Source organism: Pteropus vampyrus, unplaced genomic scaffold (genome assembly GCF_000151845.1).
Source record: "Pteropus vampyrus isolate Shadow unplaced genomic scaffold, Pvam_2.0 Scaffold195, whole genome shotgun sequence".
Taxonomy (NCBI): domain Eukaryota; kingdom Metazoa; phylum Chordata; class Mammalia; order Chiroptera; family Pteropodidae; genus Pteropus; species Pteropus vampyrus.
The window spans coordinates 1,164,484-1,189,958 of record NW_011888976.1 but is presented as its reverse complement, the minus strand read 5'-3'; the positions used below and the strand labels follow the sequence as shown (position 1 = coordinate 1,189,958).

At 34.3% G+C, this 25,475-nt stretch overlaps 1 protein-coding gene across 5 annotated transcripts in view; it reads right to left on the bottom strand.

The window, feature by feature from the left end:
- Positions 1–6,962: 6,962 nt before the first annotated feature.
- Positions 6,963–25,475, bottom strand: part of DENND6A (DENN domain containing 6A) — a 43,045-nt gene continuing 24,532 nt past the window's right edge. For 4 of the 5 annotated variants that reach the window (XM_023537613.1, XM_023537609.1, XM_023537611.1 and 1 more), the window contains 11 exons: positions 20,397–20,519; positions 19,784–19,879; positions 17,487–17,581; positions 13,549–13,614; positions 13,396–13,460; positions 12,765–12,878; positions 11,502–11,555; positions 11,290–11,399; positions 10,960–11,062; positions 9,684–9,758; positions 6,963–9,215 (listed from right to left, as the gene is read on the bottom strand). In XM_023537613.1, the coding sequence (XP_023393381.1) occupies positions 9,084–9,215; positions 9,684–9,758; positions 10,960–11,062; positions 11,290–11,399; positions 11,502–11,555; positions 12,765–12,878; positions 13,396–13,460; positions 13,549–13,614; positions 17,487–17,581; positions 19,784–19,879; positions 20,397–20,519 (1,033 nt within the window). In that variant the 3' untranslated portion in view covers positions 6,963–9,083. The remainder of the gene's footprint in view (positions 9,216–9,683; positions 9,759–10,959; positions 11,063–11,289; positions 11,400–11,501; positions 11,556–12,764; positions 12,879–13,395; positions 13,461–13,548; positions 13,615–17,486; positions 17,582–19,783; positions 19,880–20,396; positions 20,520–25,475) is intronic. The other variant, XM_011371788.2, reaches the window with a different exon arrangement.

Sequence of the window (25,475 nt, the reverse complement as noted above, 5' to 3'; positions counted from 1 at the left end):
TAAAAACCTGTATTTGAGAAGAAAGGTCTCAGATCAATGAAATCAGTTTCTATCTTGAGAAGCTAAAAAAAAAAAAAAGCAAATTAAAACCAAAGTAAGCAGAAGAAAGAAAAGACAAAAGTAAGAACCACTGAAATGGAAAACAAAAAACTAGAGAAAGCCAGTATAACCAAACTCTGGTTCTTTGAGAAGATCAATAAAATTCCTAAGCGTTCAGTATCAGTATCAGGTAACATCACTATAGGTTATACAGATATTTAAAAAAATAAGGGAATATTATGAACAATTCTATGCCCATAAATGCAAGAACTTGGATGGAACAAAGTTCTTGAAAGACACAAAGTAGTAAAACTCACTATAACCTTAATAGCCCTGTATCTATTTTTGAAAATCGAAAGTGTAAACACCCTCCCACAAAGAATACTCCAGGCCCTAATAGCTTTAGTGATGAATTCTACCAAATATTTAAGGAAGAAATAATACCATCTTGACACACTCTTCCAACTCTCTCTATGAGACCTGATACCAAACCCAGACAGAAACATCACACACAAAAAAAAACCCCTACAATACCTGTCATGAACACAGATGCAAAAATTCTAAATAAAATTTTAGCAAATCAAATCCAAAACTATATTTAAAGGATAACACATCAAGACCAAGTGGGTTAATCTCAAGAATAGTTACTTTAACATTCAAGTCAATCAAACATATTCACAAACTGAAAAAATGTCAACCCTCACTCTAAACTTTCTCTGTTCAGAGCATCAAATGAAGACTTTGTAGGGTTTTATAGTGGCTTTCTGATTTTGGTTGTCCATTGAAGAAGGGAGTTTGAAAGTTGTTGTATACTGTTAATGATTGTCTGCCCATGCCTGAAATACCATGATTGTTTCTGAAAAGTATCTTTAATAAAGCTGGATACAGTTTGAAAAAGCATTTAACAAAACCCAAAGCCCATTTCTGATGAAAACTCTCAGCAAACTAGGAATAGAAGAGGACTTCATCGACTTGATGAAGAACATCTACCAAAAAAAACTACAGCTAATATTGTACTTAATAATAAAATACTTAAGATCAGGAACAAGACAGAGCTGTCTACTCTCACCAATGCTATTTCACATTGTATTGGAAGTTCTAGCTAGTGCAATCTGCCAAGAAAAATAAATAAAAGTCACCCATATTGGAAAGGAGAAGTAAAATAGTCTTTATTCACAGATGGCATGATCTTTTATGTTAAAAAATGATGAAATCTACAAAAAAAATCTACTAGAACTAATAAATGAGTTTAGAAAGGTTGCGGGATACAAGATCAATATATTTTAAAAAATCAATGATATACTAGTATTTTGAACTGAACTTTTAAAAACTGAACAATAAAAACTTGAAAATTGAATTTTAAAATGTTATCATTTACAACATAAAAAATACGATAGTTTTAGGGACATATTTGACAAAAGATGTGAAAAATTTGTATCCTGAAACTACAAAATATTGCTGAAACTAAAGAAGATAAAAATAAATGCAGAGACATACTTTATTTGTAGATCAGAGGACAATGTTATTAAGATGTCACTTCTCCCAAATTTATCTATAGATTTAATACTATTCCAATTAAAACCTAAACAGGAATTTGTGCAGAAATTCATAAATTTCTGCTCCTTCATGACACATGAAAATGAAAAAAGTCCAAATGGTAAAAAAAAATCTTTGCAAATTCTGTATCTGAAAAGGAACTTGATAGAGAACTCTCAAAATTCAACCATTAGAAATTAAACGACTCAATTTTAAAAATGAGCGAAAGGTATTAACAAACACTTTAACAAAGAACATATACAGGTGACTGATAGCACATGAAAAGATGTTCAACATTACAGGTTGTTATGACAATACAAATTAAAATCCCAACGAGATAGCAATAAAAGCCTATTACAATGGCTAAATTAAAAAGGCTGACCATACCAAGTGTTGGCTAGGATGTTCACTACATAAACTGGAACTCTCATACATGGCTGGTAGAAACAAATTAGTAAAACAGTTTGGCAGTTTCTTTAAAAGTTAAACATTCAAGAGCCCTTAGAGAGGGAAAAAAATGGTGTAGATGATGCTCTGTTCATCCCTCTGGCGACCAAATCAAAGTTGTGATGGAAACAAGGAGCAGCAGCAAGGAAAAATCGCCTGGGATCTAGATGAACAAGCCATACAGCTAGGGAGAAATCCAAGAAAGCACCCTGCAATGGCAGAAGGCCAGGATGCGGGGCAAACCAGTCCCCAGTGGCTGAGTGAAACGGAGGCGGCGGCAGCGGCAGAAGCCTCTTAAAGGGACTGTGTCCACGAGGCGAATTTTTGCGGTGAGGGACCTGCTCACTCTGAGCAAGAGTGCCAATTCGGCTGCATGCAGGGGGTACTAGGGATTTACAGGGAGACATTGTCAGAGTGAGGGCCCTAGCGAGACTTGCTCTGTATAGAAGTGCTGGCGATATGCATCCATTGTTCGCTGTTGAGCCCTCCCGGCTCCCAGTGCACCGGACACAGTGTGTTGTAGCCCTGACATCATCAAACTGGATAACAGGTTGCTCTGCCCAGAGGATTCCCTGAAACCCTGCCTCGCGCAATTCGTGGCCCCACCCAAGCAACATCCAGGTGTGTCCGCGCTTAGTCAGTTGCCCCTTGCTGAGAAGTGCCTAGACTCGCACTAGTGGCAGCTGGCCTTGGTTTCTGGTGTGGCCTTTCGAGGTAACTATAAGCACAGCATCTGTGGATTGCTTGATGAATCTTAATAGGTGGCCCCGGAGAGGTAGAAGCTTAGACTAAGCGTGGCCTGCAGCTGAACCTCTCTCAGGACTGTGCCACTGGACACCTACTTCATGAATCCACACTAATAAAACCGGGAGACTTAGGAGCTTTGCTTGGTACACAGAAACGACATGGAAAGGCAGCCAAAATGGGAAGACAAAGAAGCAGAAACCATATGAGAGAACAGAACAAAGATCCAGATATAATGTAGTAAAGTAATCTAACAGATGCAGAGTTCAAAACACTGATTATAAAGATGCTCAATGAACTTTTGGGAAGTGTAGATAAATTCAGTGAGAACTTCAACAAAGAGATTGGAAACAGAAATTATAAAAGGGAACCAGTCTGAAATGAAAAACATTATCTGAGATGAGAAGTATATTAAATGTAATAAACAAAGGAATAAACAAAGTGATTAAAGAAGAGGATCAAATGCCCTATATATAGGACGAAAAAACTAAGGATATGTAATCAGAATGGCAAGAGATAAGATGCCTTGGTATAAAAATAATTTAAGGAGCGTATGGGACCCTATTAAGGGTTAAAATATCTGTCTGATTGGCATAACAGAAGAAAGTCAAGATGTTGAACAGCTGGTTGAAGAAATAATGATGGAAAACTTCCCGAACCTGGTGAAGGAAATGAACATACAACCCAAGGAAGCTCAGAGAATTCCAAAAATCAGGGATCCAAAGAGGCCCAAACTAAGACATACCATAATTAAAATGCCAAAGGTTAAAAACAAAGAAAGAATATTAAAAGCAGCAAGAGAAAAACTGATAGCTACCTATAAGGGAACACACATAAGACTGGCAGCTGATTTCTCAAAAGAAACTGTGCAGGACAGAAAGGCTTGGCACAAAATATTCGACAGGATGAAGACCCAGGATCTACAACCAAGGATACTTTATCCAGCAAAGCTATCATTTAGAGTTGAAGGACAGATCAAGAGCTTCCCAGACAAAAATAAGCTAAAGGAATTTATACCACCAAGCCAGTATTACAAAAATGTTGGAAGGACTTCTGTAAGAAGAAAAAATAGAAAAGACTCACTTCAGATTAAAAGACATACACAGACTAAAAGGAAGAGGATGGAAAAAGATATTGCTTTGAGTCAGAGAGAGAAAGATAAACACTATATGATTTCATTTATATGTGGAATCTAAAGAATAAAAAGAACAAACTAATCAAAAACAGACTCACAAATATAGTGGACAATTTGGTGACAGACAGAGAAGAAGGGGGTTTGGGGGGCTGGGAAAATGGTGTGTGGGTTAAAGTACAAATTAGTAGCTGATGGATGGTCATGGGGATGGAGAGCATGGCATGAAGAATGCAGTTAGCATTAATACGCTGGCTAGGTGGAAGACAGGGGAGGGAGGGAGCAATTGGGGAGATCATTTTACGAACTATATAGATGTCAAACCAATGTACTGTATACTTGAAACTAATTAAAATAAATTTTTTAAAAAGTTAAACATTCACCTACTATATGATCTAGCCATCCCACTCATATCACTCCTAAGAATTTACCCAAGAGAAAAGGATATATATGCCCATACAAAGACTTTTACGAGTGTTCATAGTAGCTTTATTTATAATCGCCGAAAACTAGAAACAACCCAAATGCCCACCAGCAGGTAAGTAGATAAGAAATTTGTGTTATAGTCATATGAAACTACTACTCACCAATAAGAAGAATGAACTATCAATACATGAAACAACATGAATGAACTTCATAATTATTCTGCTGAGTGAAAAAAGATTGCTTTCCACACTGAGAGCAGCATTCCTGTCACAGCCCCTCATTCCCTGAAAATGTACGCCTTACCAAATTCTTCTCCATCCTCTCCATGGTCAGGAGTACTTCTCAGATGCTGATCCAACTGCTCTCAGCAGCAGTGTTGAAACATCCAGAGACAGATGAGTACCTCAGGTGCGTGGCAGCCTCATTTCCCTGACCTTACTTATCCCTAGCCATAAATTCCAAACCAGAGCCATTTCAAGGGACATTGACAAAGCAGCCAGGTTCACTGGGGCTGCAACTGCCACGGTTGGGATGGCTGGCTCTGGAGCTGGGATTGGAACTGTTTGGGAGCCTCATCATTGGTTATGCCAGGAACTCTTCTTCGAGGCAACAGCTCTTCCATGCCTAATGATAGCCTTTTCCATCCTCTTCACCGTGTTAAGTGGCCCTTTCCACATCCCACAGTTTTCTCCCAAGTCTCATCTGCCCTGAATGTTCCTTTTCCTATACATTCCCAGATAGCCTGGGGAAAGCAGTTGGCTCAGGGTTTGACAGAGGAAAGACAAATAAATACTATATTAATAAAAGGGGGGTGGGGGTGGGAGTCAGATTGAAAAAAAGAAGAACTGTATGACCTACAAACTATAATGACAAAATACAGATTAGTGGTTGTTGGCGGGGGGCGGGGGCGGCGGGCAGGAAGGAGTACAAAGGAGCATGAGGAAATTGAGGGAGGGGTTATGGATATGTTCCTATCCTGACTGTAGTGATGGTTTTATGGGTGTATTCAAATGTCAAAACTTATCAAATTAAGCACTTTTTGTATTCAGTTAATTGTATGTCAATAACACTTCAATAAAGCTGGTTTTTAAAAATTGCTGGGCTCTACCACCAGAGCCTCTGGCTATAAAAAATTTACCCATTTCATTAGATCAAAATCCATCGTTTTCAATAGTTTCCTACTGAAGTCTAAAAATCTATTCACTTAATAGCAAGTATGACAACTCTGACATATGAAGTTACTGTTTTTCAAAAGTATCTCAATCTAGAAGCAATTTATACTACAATGTATTCATACTGGTTAATATGAAAAACATGAGAGACAGGAAAAAAGATGAAGAATCCATGAAGTTTAGTTTTCCAATGGGTAAGCAAAAATGGTATTATAATGACGAAGAGAATGAGAAAGCAAAAATAAACAGAGGAACCCAAGCCTAGTGATGACGCTAAGTAAAATGGAATGAGACCTATGATTATTAGACGACAATAATCTTAATTTGGAGAAAGGCATTCAAGTAATAGTGTGGTATTCAAGTAATGGGTAGCAGAGAAAGGCTGGTGTTCAAAAGTGAAGAAGTAACACATGAAAATAGGATGCCGCGGAATTCTACTACTATCTTTTTTCCACTCAACATTTGTGCATCATGAGCTAGGCAATGTTATAACTGCAAAATAAATGTCATAAACCAATTTCTTTAACCAATCATCAACCTAAAGCTTGCTTTTCTAAAAACTGGTTAAATTTTAGGAATCATGATTTTGTATCTTGCTTTATTTCAAACAAAAAGGGAAGTGTAATTTAAAAAAATTCTAGAAGCTGTGTTTTATTAACACATACTAATTTCTACTTGTATAATAAATACCATAGTTCAACCAAGTTGTAGATGGCATGTAAGTATTATAGCTTAGCTATATGAAGGGATATCAAATTATTAATTTAGTCATTACTGAGTTAATATATTTTGTTATTTAGATAACATTTATCCTAAATTAGAGAAGCTTTTTGTCTTCAACTATCCTTTTTCAGAGGACTAATATTTGAAAATTAGTAATTAAATTTTTCCCCAAGTTAGGCTAAAAGAAGAAAGTTACTAAAATTCAGGTATATAAAAACAAATGAATTAAGTTATGAGCAAGTAAAATAAGGACAATTTTTAATAGTATCTCTTTTAAATGTACTAGAATATTTTATAGTTTACTTTGAAGGATATTACCCAGTAACTTCAAAAAGAAGTAACATCCAGTCATTTATTATTAATAAATTAAAATCCAAAAAATAGTATCATATACTTGCTACTTTTAAAAAGAGGAAGAAATAAAAGTAATTTGAGATTTAAGATTAAAAAGAAAAGGTAGCAAACAAAGGAGAATCTAACAATATCTAGATCATTAAGCTAAAAAATTTTCAACAGGACATTTCATAAAATCAGTACACTGCTAGGAAGAATATGAAGTCACTTAGATGATCTGTCTGTTATTAAACTGGACTATTCACCTGTTCATAGTGAAATAAACATAAGAAAGTTTTCAATCAAATTTTTAGAAATAACAGGAAGTAAAATCCCATAATGCACAAGTTTCATTTACTGTGTATTTTTTCAAGCATTCTCTTACTCAGAAATAACAGAAGATATTCAAGTACTTTAAAATCAAAGGCCTTTAATTTGTTTTTCAGTAATGACCAAAAATGCCTTCACAAAACCTCTTTTTCACTGAAAATAGAAGGCACTAGGCATTACTTAACACCCTGAAAGCAGTGATTCCTTCTGATGCTGGTGGAGATAAACATTAAATGGCAAGTTTTAGATTTTAACAATGTCTCCTTAAAAAAAAAGACAACTCTCAAGATCACAAAAAATGAAGTTACCAGTCTGTCTTTCTCAGTCCTTCCCAATACAATTTTAAGTTATTTTTACAAGTACATAATTTGAAATTAATAGACCAGCTAAGTATGATAGGGTTTTCAACATTTGTTAGGCTTTAGTTAAATACAGTAAATACAAAGATGCCATTATTATGCTAATTGGCACCATCCTCTGCTACTCTTCAGCTGTGCAAAATAAACCTGAAATGATATACACTGTAGTGGTATAATTTAAAAGATCCTTGATATGACACTAATAACTTTCTAATTCTGGTCACAAACTGCATATAAATTGTAAGATTATTAAAATACACCTTTTTGAAAAATAATAAGATGACTATTTATACCTAAATAAGGTTTCCCAGAAAGATATGAAATACTTTAGCATATAAAAGTAGTTGCTCCTTCTCCATAAGAACAACTGTTGTTTCACAAAATAACTCATGTGATCCAAGGCAAATGATTTCTTTCAAATGCCATATTCTCTCTATGACTTTGAGGTATGCTTCAAGAGACTACCCATGAGAAAAGGGCACATTTGGGTAAAAGACCACAGTTACAAACACAAGGAACCTTTCTTGGGTCAGGAGTGCCCTTAAGAGTCGTATTAACAGAAAAGAGGAGCTTTTGAAGCCATTTCTTTTACAAACACAATTAAATTTGGTTACTGAGAGGGTAATTCAAGACACAGCTATTTACATATGTGCTATGTCATGTGTGCCTGTTTTAAATAGTGGCTTCTGTAGGACACTCCTATTCAAACACAAACCAAACAACTTTGGCGAAGTAAACCAAACCACAATCTTCTATTTTTGGCAAGGTACTATACACAAAACAAAACAAACAAAAACAACAAAAAATAGCTATAACAGTGATTCAGGCAAAAGTTCCCATGTCAAACTACAGTATGGAAAGTGTTCTGAGAAGTATTAATTTGGAGGGAAAAAACCCTACCAAACAAATAATGCTGAAAATCGATCTTATAATCACTCAAATAACTATCACGTAAAAGGTTTATGAATGCCTTTAAAATAAGAATACTTCAGTTTACAAAACAGCTGATTATGAGGTTTATAATCAGAAAGTATTTGAAAAACATCCAAGCTAACTCAAAAAGGCCCAATTAGTAAAGAGTAAAGGGTAAGAGGAAATTAACTCTTCTATAATTAATGCTAGATGCCTTCTTGCCTTTGGAAAAACTGATAAGATTAAATTTGAAAATGGTATAGAAAATAATAAAATGAACCTGCATGACAACTGGAAGAAAAATACCATGCCACTACTAATAAACATGATGCGAGGCAAGAAACATCATTTTAAAACAATGATTATGCAAAAGAATGCCTTATATAATTACATATAATAATCAAGTTAAGAAAAAGCTTCAAGACTAGCAGCTGGGTATTGTGAAACATGTAGGACAACGGAAGGCACTACAAAAGCATTAATTACCTCTAACTGCAGTTGGACAGTTCAGCCTTTTCCTTCTTCTTAAGAAGATAGCCAGTGCGAATGTTATTTTTATATCCCCCTGAGTTTTAACATGATTGGGCAAAACAGCACCAATTTAAAAAAATATCTGCAATGCCAGCACTGCAGTTTGGAATCACTTATTCTGATAGCCCCACAGGTCTCTCATAAGAGCACTTTGGAGCATGATTAAAAATATAAAAATGCCTTTCGGTGTTTCAGTATTAAAATGGAACCACCACAGATATCCATTTTTAAAAATAATGCACTAAAAAAAGTCTGTTCATAAAGTATAGTCTTTCACACCCTGTAGCTAGCTAGCATTTACTGCTAATTTCCACTTCAGATCTCCTTTGTGCATTGAGTTGAAATGTCAGTAAGTTTCATGGTGCAGAGTCCTTTTTGGCTGGAAAATCCTGGCAAATATCATGTCATGCCTGTTTTGAGCAGTATGCCTTGTAGGTCCTCTGGCAATGCGAAGATAATTGCATCTATGTGTGTCCGTAACTTTTCCATAGTTTCAGGTTTCACAGGTAAATGCTCTCGATCAGCCTGCAACTATATAAGGAACATTTAGAAGTATTTAAATGATCCTCTGAGTCTGTATTAATATGCTATATTTTCTAAATAAACATTTTTAATAGTCTAATGATTAGAAACCTCAGATTTCAACCAGAATTTATAGTAACTATAAAAAAGCAAAAAACATGCCATTTAAATAATATATTGTTTGAGCTCAATAAAGGACTTCTATGTAAATTAATACTTAACGCATACCATGTGGTATAAAATATAAGTGACAATGTTTTTTGTAGAGGTCATTAGACTCCATTAAATATTTTTAAAATAATTACGGCATCATTATGATCTGCTTGAGTGACCAAGTATTTTCAGTCAGATCTACCATCAATTGAACAATCTCAAGTCCTCTCATTTGATTATGTTACTTCCATGATACATCATGGACTATCACCTCAAATGTGAATAAAACATCTTCACAGATCTTTGGCTTTTTTGGCTACATACCAGCTTATTTTTCAGCTTCAATACAAGGTCTACTGTTTCTACTTCTGTGTGTTTCTGGGTCCAGAGAAGTAAATCCTAGAAGAAAAAATCCCAAATCAGTAAATACTCAAAATAATTTTCAAACTGCTCTATTTCAATAGATGTAACTACTGAGAAGGACAGGAAGAAAGAGGAAAACGGGGCATTTAACCCAAATATAGCATTACAGTATAAGGATAATTCTGTACATGATATTCTAACAATGTTAATTAGATGTCTTTCAACATTTAGGCAAAATGACTGTAGAATATTTGGCAGTAAAACAAAACTTAAATTCCTTTCTGAGGTAGCCCTTTCAGATCAATTAAGAAAAACAAAACTGCAACTCAAAGTACAATACTAACCCACAATGCTACTACTATAGTGAGTATTTTAATTTAAAAAGAACATAAGCTAACAAATCAAGATAACTGTGAACATGAATATTTTATTGGATGTAAACTTCTCATCTTCAAATAAGCTTCTTGGGCTTATTTATAGTTGACTTCATCGTATTTCTTCCCTCAAAACCACAATCATTGGAATTTTGTGATCAGAAAGTTAATATTGAGGCTAGCCTAAATATAAATGTAGCTAAATACAAATGAAAATGACATTATCCTTTATATTTTTACCTAATTTAAAGTAGTCTGGTGACAAATTATAGAATATAAAAAGTCAGTCCAAATACAGGAAAAAAATTATTAATAGTAACTGGAAGAGGTTAATAAGGCATGCTAAAAAAAAATCTGGAGTTAGACTACTTGGATTTGAATCCTAACTCCATCCAGTGGTATGCTAGAAAATATTTAACAACCAGTTCTCCAGGAAGTCTCTGGTTTGTTGCATTTGCCAATTTCTATGGTGTAATACTCCCACTGTAGATGATTTCAAGCTACTAACCTGAGAGCACTGAATGCAGAGCTGGAAAGAGAGGTATAGTCAGCTCTTGTGAGCCAATGCAAATGGGCTCTAGTCTAGCTCACTGCTGGCTCCCCTACGTAGCAGGAACTTACAATCCTCAGGTGTCCCATTATGCAGATCATAACATACCTACTTCAGTGAATTGTTGTGAAAATTAAAAGACATTACCCATACAGAGCACCTACACAGTCCTTGGTATACAGTACATGGTCTAGAAGAGTTAGCTATTACTATTTATAAAGTAGTGGATATAGATATCTTTCCATCTTCTAAGTGTAACATTATCTTTATTTTCAATAGTTGTTAATATCACACAAACATGCTGTTCTCTAACCTCTTCACAAAGAGCTTCTAAATGGAGAGCCTCCAACTTCTGGGTCATTTCTTTCCGCCGGGTCTTGAACCAACCATCAAAATTTGGGGATTTTAGAAAATGCCTATAAAAATAATTTTCAAAACAGCAACATTTGGTTATGACTTATTTCCTCCCCTTGATACCTTTCCTACTTATAGCTAGAAGAACCATGTGAAACGACGAAATTTTGAATAAAAAAATAGAAGTTTAAGTCCATTTTTTTTGGGTGTGTGTGTGTGTGTGTGTTTGTGTGTGTGTGTGTGTTTTAAATAAAGCTCTACAAATGGGTGAAAAAGAAAAAAGGCTAACCGGTAAAGTCCAATCCAATCGCCTTTTATTCTAGAGGTCAACTGAGGTCCTGTTTTCTCAAGTGTTTTCATAAATTCTTCTGGAAGGAACTGTCTTAATTGGGGTGGACTCTAGAAAAAAGGGCATACAATATTTAAAAATTAGAAATGGATATGTTCACTGAATTTACAGTTAGAGAAGTCAAATAGAAATTTAACTAAATATATTTATACCTTCCATGGAGAAATACTTTTCTGCAAAGGCATTAAACTTGCCACATATCTTTCCTAAAACCAAGAAAAAAAAGTTAATCAAGTTAGATGTTCTTACACAGAATCTTCAAAAATGTTTAAATAGACCTACTTAAAAGAAATGGGTTTCCAAGTTTTTCATTATATGATCTTTCAACGGACATCAACAACACCGTTGCTCCCTATAATAGATATAGCCAAATTCAGATTGAATTGAGAAGTCAGATTTTTTAATAATACTTTACTAAATCTTAGACAATCCAAGGGACTACACGTTTTTAGTGATAATAACCTTAGTAAATAACTATGTTCCAGAAAATATATTCAATGTTTTACATTCATAATTTCTTTTAATCTTTGCAACCATCCCATGTGGCAGGTATTACTGGGAAACTAAAGCTTCAAAAAAGGCTAAGTAACCTATCCAAGGTCACACAATTTGAACTTGGATTCAGGTCTACTTAATTTTAGTTCATGCTCTTAAGAGCTAAAGTTCATTTACTTAAACGAATTTAAATGGAATAAAAAAAATTGACATCCATTGAACGAGAAAGAATATTTCTTCACAAAATATAATAGCAAAGATCTGCAGGTTGTCCTCATATAAGATTCATAGATAGACTACTTTACATTAACAACTACATGGAATCTCTTTCCAATGCAGTCTCCAGACTAGGACCACATCATGATACTGCCTGATATTGTGATGCTTCTTTTAGTATTTTAATGATATTCCACTGAATTTCATGGAATAACCATATCATCATTATTTATTCCATAAATATTTATTAAGTACTACCATTCACCAGACTGAGAAAAAGATAATGAACAGACAGATAAGGCCCCTGTTATCATGATGCTCCAGTTTCATGGATATCATATCAAACTGTGCTCAAGAAAGTAAAATCAGAGAAAAGCTACTGGATAACCTATTAAGGTACAAAATGCAACATTATATAACATTTTACTACAATTATATCATTTAAGATAGTCACAACAATCCTGAAAAGTATTTAAGAAAAGTAGAATTAACCATATTTTACAGATAAGGAAATTTAGACCCATGGAGAGGAAGTAACTTCCCAACTAGAATAAAGAATCCAGGTCTCCTGTAAAGGCCTCTATTTTAAATCACTAAACACATGAGCAGGCAAAACACACACCTTAACATAAAGTTTTGGTGAATGGGAGAAACATTCATTTGCCCTTCAACAAATAATCAAATTAATATATATGTTAACTTACTAATGGAATGATGAAGCTTTGTGTCAGTTCCAAGAAATAGCGTCTCAGAATAACGCTTTGAGCCTCAGAAGGACGTTTCTGTTGTACACCCTTAAAAGAGGAAACAATAAGAACCTATAGAGTTAGGGAATGTAAAACAATGGATAATTATAGAAGTTCAACTGATATGTAAAATACATATATTTTACTTGATATAAAACAAACGAACTATTTTAATCTGGTTTATTATGCAATATACTATGAAAAAATTCTAAGAGCAAAACATAAGACATTCACTTCATACTTAAAAATATCAGTACAAACAAAGATTATCTTTATTTCATACTTGCTGTATTAATATTATTTACATTTTCCAAAAAAATGCTGACTATCCCCTAGTGTTAAGTTACCTCATGGTAGAGTCCATGTCTTTTTCACTATGACTTCCAAGTTTCTAGGAAGATTGGCACTAGTTTGTAGCTGCAGCTCCATATTTCAAGCCCATAATTGCTGCTACTTTAGTCTCCTGATTTTTATGAAACTTTGGTTCAAAAGATAGACCTCATTACTCTCCATAAAGCACATATTGACTAACTGGATATTACATACCTGAACAAGAAAATTTAAATTAATAATATAAGCGAATAATTACCTTCTGTAATTGTTTTATAATCTCTTCATCTCTATTTAGGTATGGCTTATAAGAAGTATAAACTCCTAAGAAGCAAAGAAAACAAGGTAAACAGTAATTTTTTAACCAAGTACCCACACAGGTATATATTTAAAAATTAATAAAAGTCAATACCAGGTTTAGAATCCAGAGTCTTTAGGTTCTTCAATTTTTTCACTTTAACCTGCTTAGGAATTTCCCCTGAAAGAAACATCACAAAAATTCTTACAATTATTCAAATTTCACGTATCACAAAACTGGAATTTCATAAGATTAATAATTTACTATTTATTAGTTAGAGACGTTGTAACTAATGTATTCTTAACATTATTAATATTCAGTTAATGTTAGTATTCCTGGTACCTTAAAACTGGATAAATGGAACACTGAATTATTACTGTGTAAATTATATAAAATGGGTACTTGTCTTTTCATTATTATCTATCATTACTTAAAATTTCCCTTTTATCACTCAACTTGTAATTTAAAATATTTGTGCCAAATACATAAAATCGAAAATTTATGTGCCAAATATGAATAAAGTATCCTTTAAGAGTAAATGGAATTGAAAGCAACTCAATTAGTATGCAGATCTAGTACTCAAAGGTTCTTTTCTGGCACTTCCCAAAATTCTGCTTCTGTACTGTAGAAACTTACACTGCCACCAGGTGGTGATAGTTTATGTCACAACCAAAAGTCTGAGTCACAGATGGACAGGACTCGAGCAGGCCTACTGTGAACAACTCATCTAGTATATGAAGTGGTTCTAGTCTTGAGGTTAAGAGAAGGTACAACCTTCTAATTAGCAGAAAAATACCTCAAGAGAAACACTTAAAAGTGTTATAAACACACTAAATTTAAAAGTCTTTCTCTTTTCCTTTTTCTATCATTCCCCATTCCTCCCTTTGGTCCTTGGTAACTTCACCTGCCTAAAGAGAGTTCTCAGAGCAACAAGAAAATTAGCTGGCAAGATATCCAAGAAAAGAAACCGCAGTTCACTATCCTTCATGGATACAGCTGTAAAAATCCTCAACAAAAATATTAGCAAATCGAATCCAGAAACATAAAAAAGGACTACACACCATGACCAAATGGTATTTATCCAAGGAATGTAAGGCTGATTTAATGTTTTAACATCTAAAAATCAACTACTATAATACACCATGTTAACGAAGGACAAAAATCACATAATGATTTGTATAAATATGGAAAAAACATTTAACAAATTTCAACACCAACTCATGATAATCACTCTCAACAAACCAGGAAGAAAAAGGCATTTCCTCAACCTGATAAAGGACATCTTTAAAAAGCCTACATCTAACATTATAATTAGACCTATATATTGAAAACTACAAGGCATTGCTGAGAAAAATTAAAGAAGATCTAAACAATGGAGAGACATTCCAAATTCCTGGATTGGAAGACTCAGTATTTTTCAGATGGAAATTCTCCCCCAAATTGATTACATATTCAACAAAATCTCTATCAAAATCTAAGCTGGCTTTTTGCAGAAACTGACAAAGTGATCCTAAAACTTAGATAGAATACAAAAGACCAAAACTAGCCGAAACAATTTTGAAAAAGAAAAACAAAGTTGGAAGACTTACACTTCTGGATTTCAAAACTTACTATAAAAGTACAGTAATCGAGACACTGTACTGCTGTAAAGATGAGCCATATAAATCAGTGCAACAGAACTACAAGTTCAGAAATAAACCCTGTTTATGGCCAGTTGATTTTCCACAAAGGTACCAATGTGAGTGAATAGAAAAAGGATAGTCTTTTCAAAAAATGGTGCTAGGACAACTGGATATCATCATGCAAAAAAAGATTTCAGACCCTTAACCCAAATCATACACAAAAAATAACTCAAAGTGGTTCACAGGCCTAAATATAAGTGCTAATACAACAACTTTTAGAAGAAAACATAGGTGAAAATCTTTGTGACCCTGGGTTAGGCAATGTGTTCTTAGATACAACAGCATAAGGCCAATCCATAAAAGAAAAAAATGATTAGCTAGACTTAGCAAAATTAAACATTTTTGTGTTTACCAGAAGCAAGGGGTGGGGGAACTAGAAAAAAGGGGTCAAAAGGTACAAACTTTCAGCTGTAGGACAAGTAAGTCCTGGGGATGTAACATACAGCACGATGCCTACAGTTACACTGCTGTGTGGTGTATTTGAAAATTCTTAAGAGAGTAACTTCTAAAAGTTCTCATCACAAAAAAATATATTTTTTTTCTTTATTTTTAAAATATGTATGAGATGATAGATATCAACTAGTTTCACTATATATGTAAGTCAAGTCATTATGCTGTAAACCTTAAACTTATACAGTGCTGTATGTCACTTGTATCTCACTAGAATTGGGGGAAAAAGTGAACACTTTTGTGCTTCGAAATATAGCAATAAGAAAACAAAAAGGGAAAGCATATATTGTGAGAAAATATCTGCAAATCATATACTGAAAATAGACATGTCCAGAATACATAAAGATCTCTTGTAACTAAATAAGACAAATGATCTAATTAAAAATGGGCAGAAGATTTAAATCAACATTTCGTCAAAGAAAAATTAGATGAAAAGATGCTCAATATCATTAGTTACTAGAAAAACACAAATTAAAACCACCATTTCAAACCCACTAAATTGCTACAATGAAAAAGACAGAAATATCAAATGTTGGAAGGAATATAAAGAGATAGAAACCCCCATACACTGCTGGTGAGAATAGGAAATGGTGGGCCACTTTGGAAAATAGTTTGGATTTCTTAAAAAGTTAAACAGACTTATCAATCCATGTTACTTTACCAATGACTTTATGCAAGAATATCTCTACTTGCATCCCCAACATTGAGGCTTTTTCCATTGGAAAAAGACAATAATAGTAGTTTACTATATTACAATTATAGTAATCAAATAGCCTCTATTAATAGGATAAAACCATGAAAGTCAATGTCAAGATTAAATTAAGATTAAAAAAAAACTTTTCATATCATCTCTTGGCTAAGACCTGGTGATTGCTGTGCTCTGAATTATCATTAATAATCAGACAGGACACTAATGAAATGGCAAGAGACCATGACATTTACAGAGTGCCATTATTCAGTCACTGTGTTTAATCTCCTCAGCAGACAAATATGAGGCTTAAGGAGGCCACTCTGCTTAAGCCCACACAGATATGACTGCAAGGGTGAAACCCTCTGCTCTTTCCTTTATTTCATAAGGCATCTAAGGATTTCACTATAAGACTGAGTCTAATATTCGTAAATAATATAATTTAAAATGTTATTCCCTGACTCTAATCATGTCTATCTAGATTTATGCATATACCAGAAGGGATATCTTATAAAATAATATTATTAAATAATGTTTTAAATATACCTGTGTATACTAAAAAGAAAAATCTTTAAAAGTATCACATCATAAAGTTTTTTAAAAATATTTTTACATATCGTCTTAACTATTTGAATGGATAATTCAGGAGCATACAGTGAGGAATGTCAGAGGTACCATTAAAGTGTCATCTAAGTTAACAAAACTCCCAACCTCAGAATTCATTTACTCATTTAAAAACACTTTTTAAACAGCTGCCATGAGCAAGGCATATATATCTTATTTCCTCAAGAAAAGCATAATCTTTTGACCACATCCTTAATCAATACCAGTACCACAGAAATGTATATATTTTTTGAGACCGAGCTGAGAATTTTGTGCCAAGCTGAATTAATTTGAGCTTATATAAGGTTTTATTCAAGCATTGTTGGAAATCCCTTTTTAATTGGGCTATACATATACAAAAAGTAGCTCAAATTTTTGAGGTTTCATTTTGTTATAATTCATTCAATGTTTGTAACACTGTAAGTACATGTTTCAGTAGCAGGAATGAGTTACACATATAAGAATCTGTATATTTTAATGAGTTATGCTCTTTTCCAAAGGCCTTTATCCAGGTTGCCTCAAAGAAGGTTGCTATCAGCATAATTAAAAAGTAACCAAAAGATGAAAACAAAGGAGAAAAAAGAAACCTGATCACCCATATTATACACTAGAAATAGTTTATACTTTACCTGCTGGTTTAAGGTCTCCTATTCGAATAATGTGTGGCCAGTGCTGAAGTGTTTTCGCAAAAAAAGGGTTGGTTACTCCTAATATGACCGATGGCCTACATAAAAACAAACAAAGCAAAAACATAGTGAGAAAAAGATGAATGTTCCATCAGTCAAGAATAGTTTCTAATTTCTTTTGAGTGAACAATAAATGGATTATATTTTCCTTCATTCAATGTACTACATATAAACTACATGCCAGACACCATGTTTAGCCGTAGGCATGTACAGATGAAAAGACATGGTCTTTCTAAAAGCACACAGGAAGAAGGATATACAAACTCAATTATGATGTCAGAAATTAGAAGACAGCGAAGGTGGAATAAAATGTACAATAATTACAAAAAAGACACTATGTCTCCAGGAGATTAAAAGACAGCCTCATCAAAGAAATGACATTTGCACAGATATGAAAGATAAGTAATTCTTTGCCAAGTGCTTAGGGTGGTAAAGGTGATGCAGGAGAATGAACAGTATGTGCAAAGCAATGAAGTGAGATCATGGTCTGTTTGTAGAACTACAAATAGTTCAGCATTCCTAGAGCACAAGGTGGAAAGGATGAATAGTCAGAAATGAAATTGATGGGGAGATGCTGGCCAGATCTTTAAGCACCAAGTTAATATGCTCAGAAATTTAGATGTAATCTTGTTTGGCAAAAGGAAGCTACTAGAGAACTGAGTGGAGGAATACCACATGAATGAAAATGTACTTATAAGAGTGGTCACTCTGAGAGAAATTTAGAATATGCTCTATGAGTTGGGGAAGAGGTTTGGAAAAAAGCATCAGCAAATATGAAACAGACTGAAGACAGTAAGATTGGGAAGACAGTTTTGGAAAGAAAATAACAAATGTTAAGAGAGATATTTTAGGGTGTGAATGGACAGAATTTGGTAAAACTTGATGTGTACCATATTAAAGAGAAACTGATCACAATTTAGATCTTTGATAACTAAGTGAAAAGTAGCACCATTCATGAAAATAGTAAGAGGCATGGAATTAGGAAAGAAAAGGAGACAAAAAGAATTCAGCTTGAACATTTTTAGTTTCTGGTGCCATTAACATGTCCAGGTAGCAATGTGGTTTAGAAAAAAAAAAAACCTGGATATATAGTTCTGGACCTTGTAAAAGATCTTGACTAGGAAGATAAATGTCAGTTATTAGTATATACATGTTAACAGAAGCTATGGGTACAGATAAGATTGTGCGGAAAAAATTATCAGTCTGAAATCAGAAACCAGAACACAATACTGGAGGAACACCAACATTTAAGGGTTTGGCAGAAGAGGCGAAGTCTGCACAGGAGAGTGAGATGTACCACCAGACAGTCAGGTAAGAGTGGTATCCTGGGTTAAAATATTTTTTCTGCCCCATCCCCTTAAAATATTTTTAAGGTCAACAGCTTAAATGTTAAAAGAAAGGGAAAGCAGGAAAAATGGGGCAATAATGTGCGCACTGGATCAGGCAGTGAGAATAGTCTTGCCGACTTCGGCAAGAACAACATTAGTGGAGACTGAGAAACAACCTACAATGGGCTAAGAAGCAACTAGAAAACAAAGAAATGAAGACAGTAAATGGAAATTTTTATTGTTATACTAGAAACTTAGCTATGAAAAAGAGGTGAGCAATAGAGCACGAACTAAAAGAGAAAAGGTAAGATAACCTTTCCCCTTTTACAAACTGGGAAGAATTTTCATGTCTATATGCTGATTCAATGAAGAGGACAAAGGAAAAGGAAGTTACAGAGCAAGAAGAGATAACTGATGCTGTAACAGGTCCTGAGGTAAGGAAAGAAGATAGAACTGAAAGTACAGGTGGGTGGCTATTAATGACAATACAGCTTCCACTAATAAATAAAATCATTCAAAGAAAATAAGATACTGACTCTTGAAATGTGACCCGGCAGCTTCTTAAAGCTTCCTTTATAAAATCAATCTGCCATTAAGTTAAAATTTAAACTTTGAAATTATTACCACAGAGAGAAATGGGGAAGGCAGATAAAGGTAAAATGGGTCACATATAAGGTGATGGAAAGAAACTTAACTTTAGGTGGTGCACACACAATGCAATATACATATGATGTATTACTGAACTGTACACTTGCAACCTATATAATTTTATTAACCAATTCACCCTAACAAATCTAATTGAAAACAAATAAATGATATAAAATTAAATCAAAAGTCATTACCAAAAATAATTCTAAATAATTTGGCTATAAAGGTAATACTTGGTTAATAAAAGTTATTCTGTTTACTCACGGGGCTTGAGTACGGGTAGTATATTCTTTGAATTCACTATCATGAATAGTGAAATAAGGTCTGAAATCACTGACGTACTTCAACGGAGAAATACAGCTGTGGAGCAAGAAGAATATGTAAAACAAAGGACACAGAAATTAAAGGCCGTTCTCAATAACTATAAACTATCTATATATACAGTATACCCCCAATGAGATAATTTATCTAATTCAATAAGTGGTAAACTCATTCCAAGAAACTAGAAAGCAAAAGGAAATACCAAATGTGGAATGGCATATTGAAAGAACATTGGATTTGGGGCAGAAGATGGGGTGAAATTCTGGTTTTATCTTCACTAGTTATATGCCTTTTATTAGATACTAACCATTTACACAACTAATATTTATCAGGTGCCAACTTCATGTACGTGAATGAATGTGTTTGTTGCTCAGAAAAACATGGTTCCAGCCTTCATGGAGCCTGAATTAATTTGCTCATCTATAAAACGATGCTATCATGAGCATTACCTTCTTACAGGGTTGTTGTGTGGATCAATGCAATGCAATGAGTATACAAACATATCACAGATGGGAAAATGCTGTAACTATCACCATTAGGAAGCAAATATACTCACTTAATAAGTGCCAATACAGTCTCTGAAGACTCCGATGGTGATGGTGCCATGACTACAAGGGGCTCACCCAACAGTACCAGCTCCCAAAGCATCTGACTGTGAAGGAAAACTGGGCAGAAACACCTGAAACATATTTATACCATAGAAATATTGTTGTTTATCCAATCTGTTTTTTAAATTCCTATATAATCCTTCTAAAAACTTCATAGTGATATAAATTCTTCCAGCTATTTGTACCTTGATCTGATAGACAAATTCATTTAGAATATGGTGGCGCATATAGGTAAGTCCCTTTTATCCACATAAAAATATATATCGATTTGACTTGTTTCAATTTTTACAAGATTAAGTGCAGTATATTGACACCCAGAATGGCTGATAAACAATATATGCAAATAAAATAATTATTAAATTGTTGTCCCACATGGTAGATTTATTTTATCAATATTGCTTTGTTACATTTGAAGTTCTATTCTAAATATTTTTAAGGAAACAAGAAAAATTAATTTTCTTAAGGATGTTTATTGGATGTACTTAATTTAAAAGCAAAAGCTTTCCATATTAAAGAATGATGAAAACAAATTACAAGGAGAAGTTCTACTGCCAACAACAGAATGATTTCCTGGGCAGATTCTCCTCCTACAGAAATACTGCATATTTTTATAGCAGCCCTGGAATTAGGTGGAAACCTATTAGGACAGAACTCTGGTACATTACTTAGTCTCAGACATTTGGTAACTTTTACTTACTTATTTAGTAATTCCACCCAGTAGGGTAATGATTTTTTGTAGTATATTAGGGGAAAAAATACTTACATATTTATAAAAATCATAATCAACCTTCTTAGTTGAAAACATATATACAACACAAAAAAAGAAAAAGAAAAAAAGCATAATATTTAAATACAAAAATATACATCAAATTTGTGAGATGGAAATTTTAGGAAAACTTAATTTTAACTAATTACAGGCAAGAAGACAAATGTAAAGTGCAAAAAAATAGTTCAAGGATGAGGCAAAGGGGCACTTCTTCCTTCTTCCTACTTAAATAATTCAATCCTAAAGCAGAATATGAAACATTGTAGGCATCTCTACTAAGAGGGCCACATCAGCCCAGAGAGGGGTGTCAGAGCTTATGTGAGATAAGGTAGACATCCACGTGGAGGGGTGGGTGGCTTACTATGGGCTGTTGGAACCCAAATGTGGTAAGAAAGGAGTACATATGTGGAAGTGATCTGGTTTGAGATGACAGAGCCCAGGAAGAGTGAGAGGCATGGAAGGGCAGCATGGTATAGTCTGTCATAGCCAGAGTAGGTTAAGGAGGTTGTCGATGGTGGGATGTTAGGGCAGGGGAATGAGAGTGTCCACATGGAGCGGTGGCCTGGAGTGAGATGTAGGTGCACAAGTAAGGTAAGGAGGGCATCTGTGTGGGTATTGGCCTGGCATCAGGAGTCAGAGCACAAGCAGGGTGAGGATGGTATCCAAATGGAGGGGAGGCCTACTGTGGGATATGGAACCTTGAATGGGATAGGAAGGTAACCACATGGAGGTAAATCCAGCATGCAACAGAGCCTGAGCAGGGTAAGGAGGGTGTCCATGAAAAAGGGCAACTAGGTCTAGAGTGCCAGACAGGGCCCAAAAGGTGTGATAAAGGCATCTGCACAGAAGAGAGAGTTATAGCAGAAATGAAAGATTAATTACTAACAGGGGACTGAGCAAATAATTTAAGAAATTAAGAATAATGGGAGGTAGTCAGAGAAAAATACAAATATGAAAAGAGAGAAAACTAGAATCATGTTTGATTGGAATTGGGGATATCAGTGTGACTTTATGGTTTTCAATATATATGGATGTAGAAATAAATATATAAATGTATATATTATGTGTATATATGTATGCATGTGTATGTATACTCCTTAGCTCTGTTCACTGAGATGGCCTAAAATCGATGATGTCCTAATAGCAATGAGCACAACTAGTGTCCAGATCTTGGCTTCTAAATCCTATTCTCCACTAAAAGAAGCTAAGGCTTTTTAGAGAAAAGGCTGATTCCAGGAATGGGGAAGAGAAAATACAAGATAATCCTGGAACCCAAGAGAACTCAAAACAGATGTCCACACAAAGACTTACAGATAAATGTTCATAGTAGTATTACACATAATAGCCAAGAACTGGAAACCATCCAAATGTCCTTCAATGGATTAATGGATAAATAAGATGTGGTACATCCATACAATGGAACATTAATTCAACCATAAAAACAATGAAGTAATGATTCATGCTACTCATGAATAAACCATGAAAACAATATGTTAAGTGAAAGAAGGTAGACACAAAACGCTACATATTGCATAATTCTATTTATATGCTATGTCCAAAATAGATAAATCCATAGAGACAGAAAGTGGATCAGTGGTAATCAGGGACTAGAGGAAGAGGGAATGGGGGAATGACTGCTAATGGATACAGGGTTACTTTTTGAAGTGATGAAAATGTCCTGGAACTAGATAGGAGTGATAGTTTACAACTCTATAAACATATTAAAAACCAATGAACTGTATACTTTAAAAGAGTGAATATTATGGTATGTGGAATTATGTATCAATTTTTTTAATTTAAAAAAAGAGATAAGCCTGGAACATTTTACACCAGAAAGCAAGAAAGTATTTAAAGAATGACAAGGATATGTCAAAAAACAGAAGTCAGCCTTAAGTGGATTCTCACTGGCCAAATTGGAAATAATCTGAAGAGTAAAATAGATGATAATAATGGATTTTAATAACCTGTTCAATAAAATGAGAAACCAACAATCCATACAGATACACATAAATAATGTTGATGTTTTAAAATATTTCTACGAATTCACTGACACTCCTTTTAAAACATAGAGTCTAATTATCCCCCTCTTAGGTATGGGCTGGATTAAAGGCTCACAGGAAGAGAATAAGGTAAAGTGACAATGTACAAATCTGAAGATTAGGTCATAAAAGTCATTGTGGCTTCAGCCTTTTTTCAGATCACCAGCTGATGATGAGAACATTCAAGCAGCCCTATGCAGAGGTCCACATGGCTAGGAATAAGGCCTCTTGCCCACAGCCAAAAGGAACTATGACCTCCAGCCAACAGCCAAGTAAGTAAGCCTTCTAGGGAAGCAGACCTCCATCCCTAGGCAAGATCTACCAGCCCTATTTGTCCAACTGACTAAATCCTCACCTGACATTTTGACTGCAACCACATAAGAGATCCAGAGTTAGAGCCATCTAGCTAAGCAGTTCCCAGATTCTTAAGCCTCAGAAACTGTGTGAAATAATGTTTGCTCTTTCAAGCCTCTATGTTCTACGTACTGGGGTAATTTATTACATGGCAATAAATAACTTATATACGTACCTCCCCACAAAATACTAAATTACATAAGGAAAAAGAACAACTTATCAATGGAGAAGCTTGGAGAACACTTTAATCAAGTGATCAAAGTGAACATTCTCAGTAACAAGGCAAGCCAAACTTGTGTGCTACCTCTTTATTAAGACGCAGAGCCTGAATCTAGTCATGAGTAAATCCCAAACCTAAACTGAGGTATTTCCTGCAAAATAACTGTCCTATAATCCACAAGAATGTCAGGGTCATAAAAGTGAGGGGAAGACTGAGGAGCTACTCTAGACTAAAAAAGAGAGACTAGGGAGACGTGACAACTAAATGCAACAGACAATTCTGAACTGAATTTTACCGTGACAACTGGTGACATCTGAATACAATCTTAGTATTAGATGGTATTAACTTATTCATGTTATTTTCCAATTTTGATGGTTACATTTTATCCTAATTTGTAGGAAATAAACACTAAAGTATTCAAGGATAACAGGCATCAGGTTTCTGACTTACTACCAAATGGTTCAGAGAAAAAGAGTGTTCTGTACTGTACTTACTACTTACCGCAGTGTGTGTGTGTGTGTGTGTGTGTGTGTGTGTGTGTGTGTGTGTGTATACACACACACGTATGTATCATGTTAAATACTGTTATATTTTATATTTTAAGTATACACATACACAGTTGCCCCTCAGAATCCATAGGGGAATTGGTTCCAGGACCCCTGTGAATACCAAAATCCAGATGCTCAAGTCCCTTATATAAAATGGCATAATATTTGCATATAGGAAAATATATAAACTGTATGCTCCCATATACTTTAAATCATCTCTAGATTACTCACAATACCTAATATAATGTAAATGATATGTAAGTAGTCGTTATATTGTTGCTGACATGTATTATTTAGTTAGGCCTATAAATAGTTACATCTGTACTGAACACTAACAGACTTTTTTTCCTTGTCATTCCTTAATACTATATAACTTTTTTTTCCCAAATATTTTCGATCCCCAATTACTTGAATCTGTAGATGTGGAAGCCATGGATATGGAGGACCAACTGTAATTTAAAAATAAAAAATAGCAAAGGAAAATGGAAAAGGTCTATGTGGAAACATCTGACCAACTGACTTTAATAGTGGGATACCCTCAAACTAAAGCATCAAACTTACAAATTACTTCTTCTCTCAAATATAATAATATATTATCAGTATGGGCACAAATAGATAAGAGTACAGTTACAAGATGAAACAGTCTCTGAAATCTCCATATTACGCCAAGTAATACCGGTAATACAAAGTAGTTTCTACTGGGGGGAGGTTAATTATTAAATATTCAAGAAAGAAAACCTATCTCCAGCTCTAATGTTAACAAATATTGATGATATACATCAAATTAATTACAGTGTAGAGTTACTAAAATGAGGGGTCTGTAGGGAAATCATAAGGTCTTTTTTAGCATCACTTTTATATCCCCATTCTGAAGTATCATGCTTTATGCCAAGTGCCCATCCACCTCCCTCTCATCCACCCAAATGTCATCCCCCAGAAAAAAAATTATAAACTGGAACGAAGGAAAGAAAGAAAAGAAAGAAGAGAGAAGGAAAGAGAGAAGAAAGAAAGAAAGAAAGAAAGAAAGAAAGAAAGAAAGAAAGAAAGAAAGAAAGAAAGAAAGAAAGAAAGAGAGAGAGAGAGAGAGAGAGAGAGAAAGG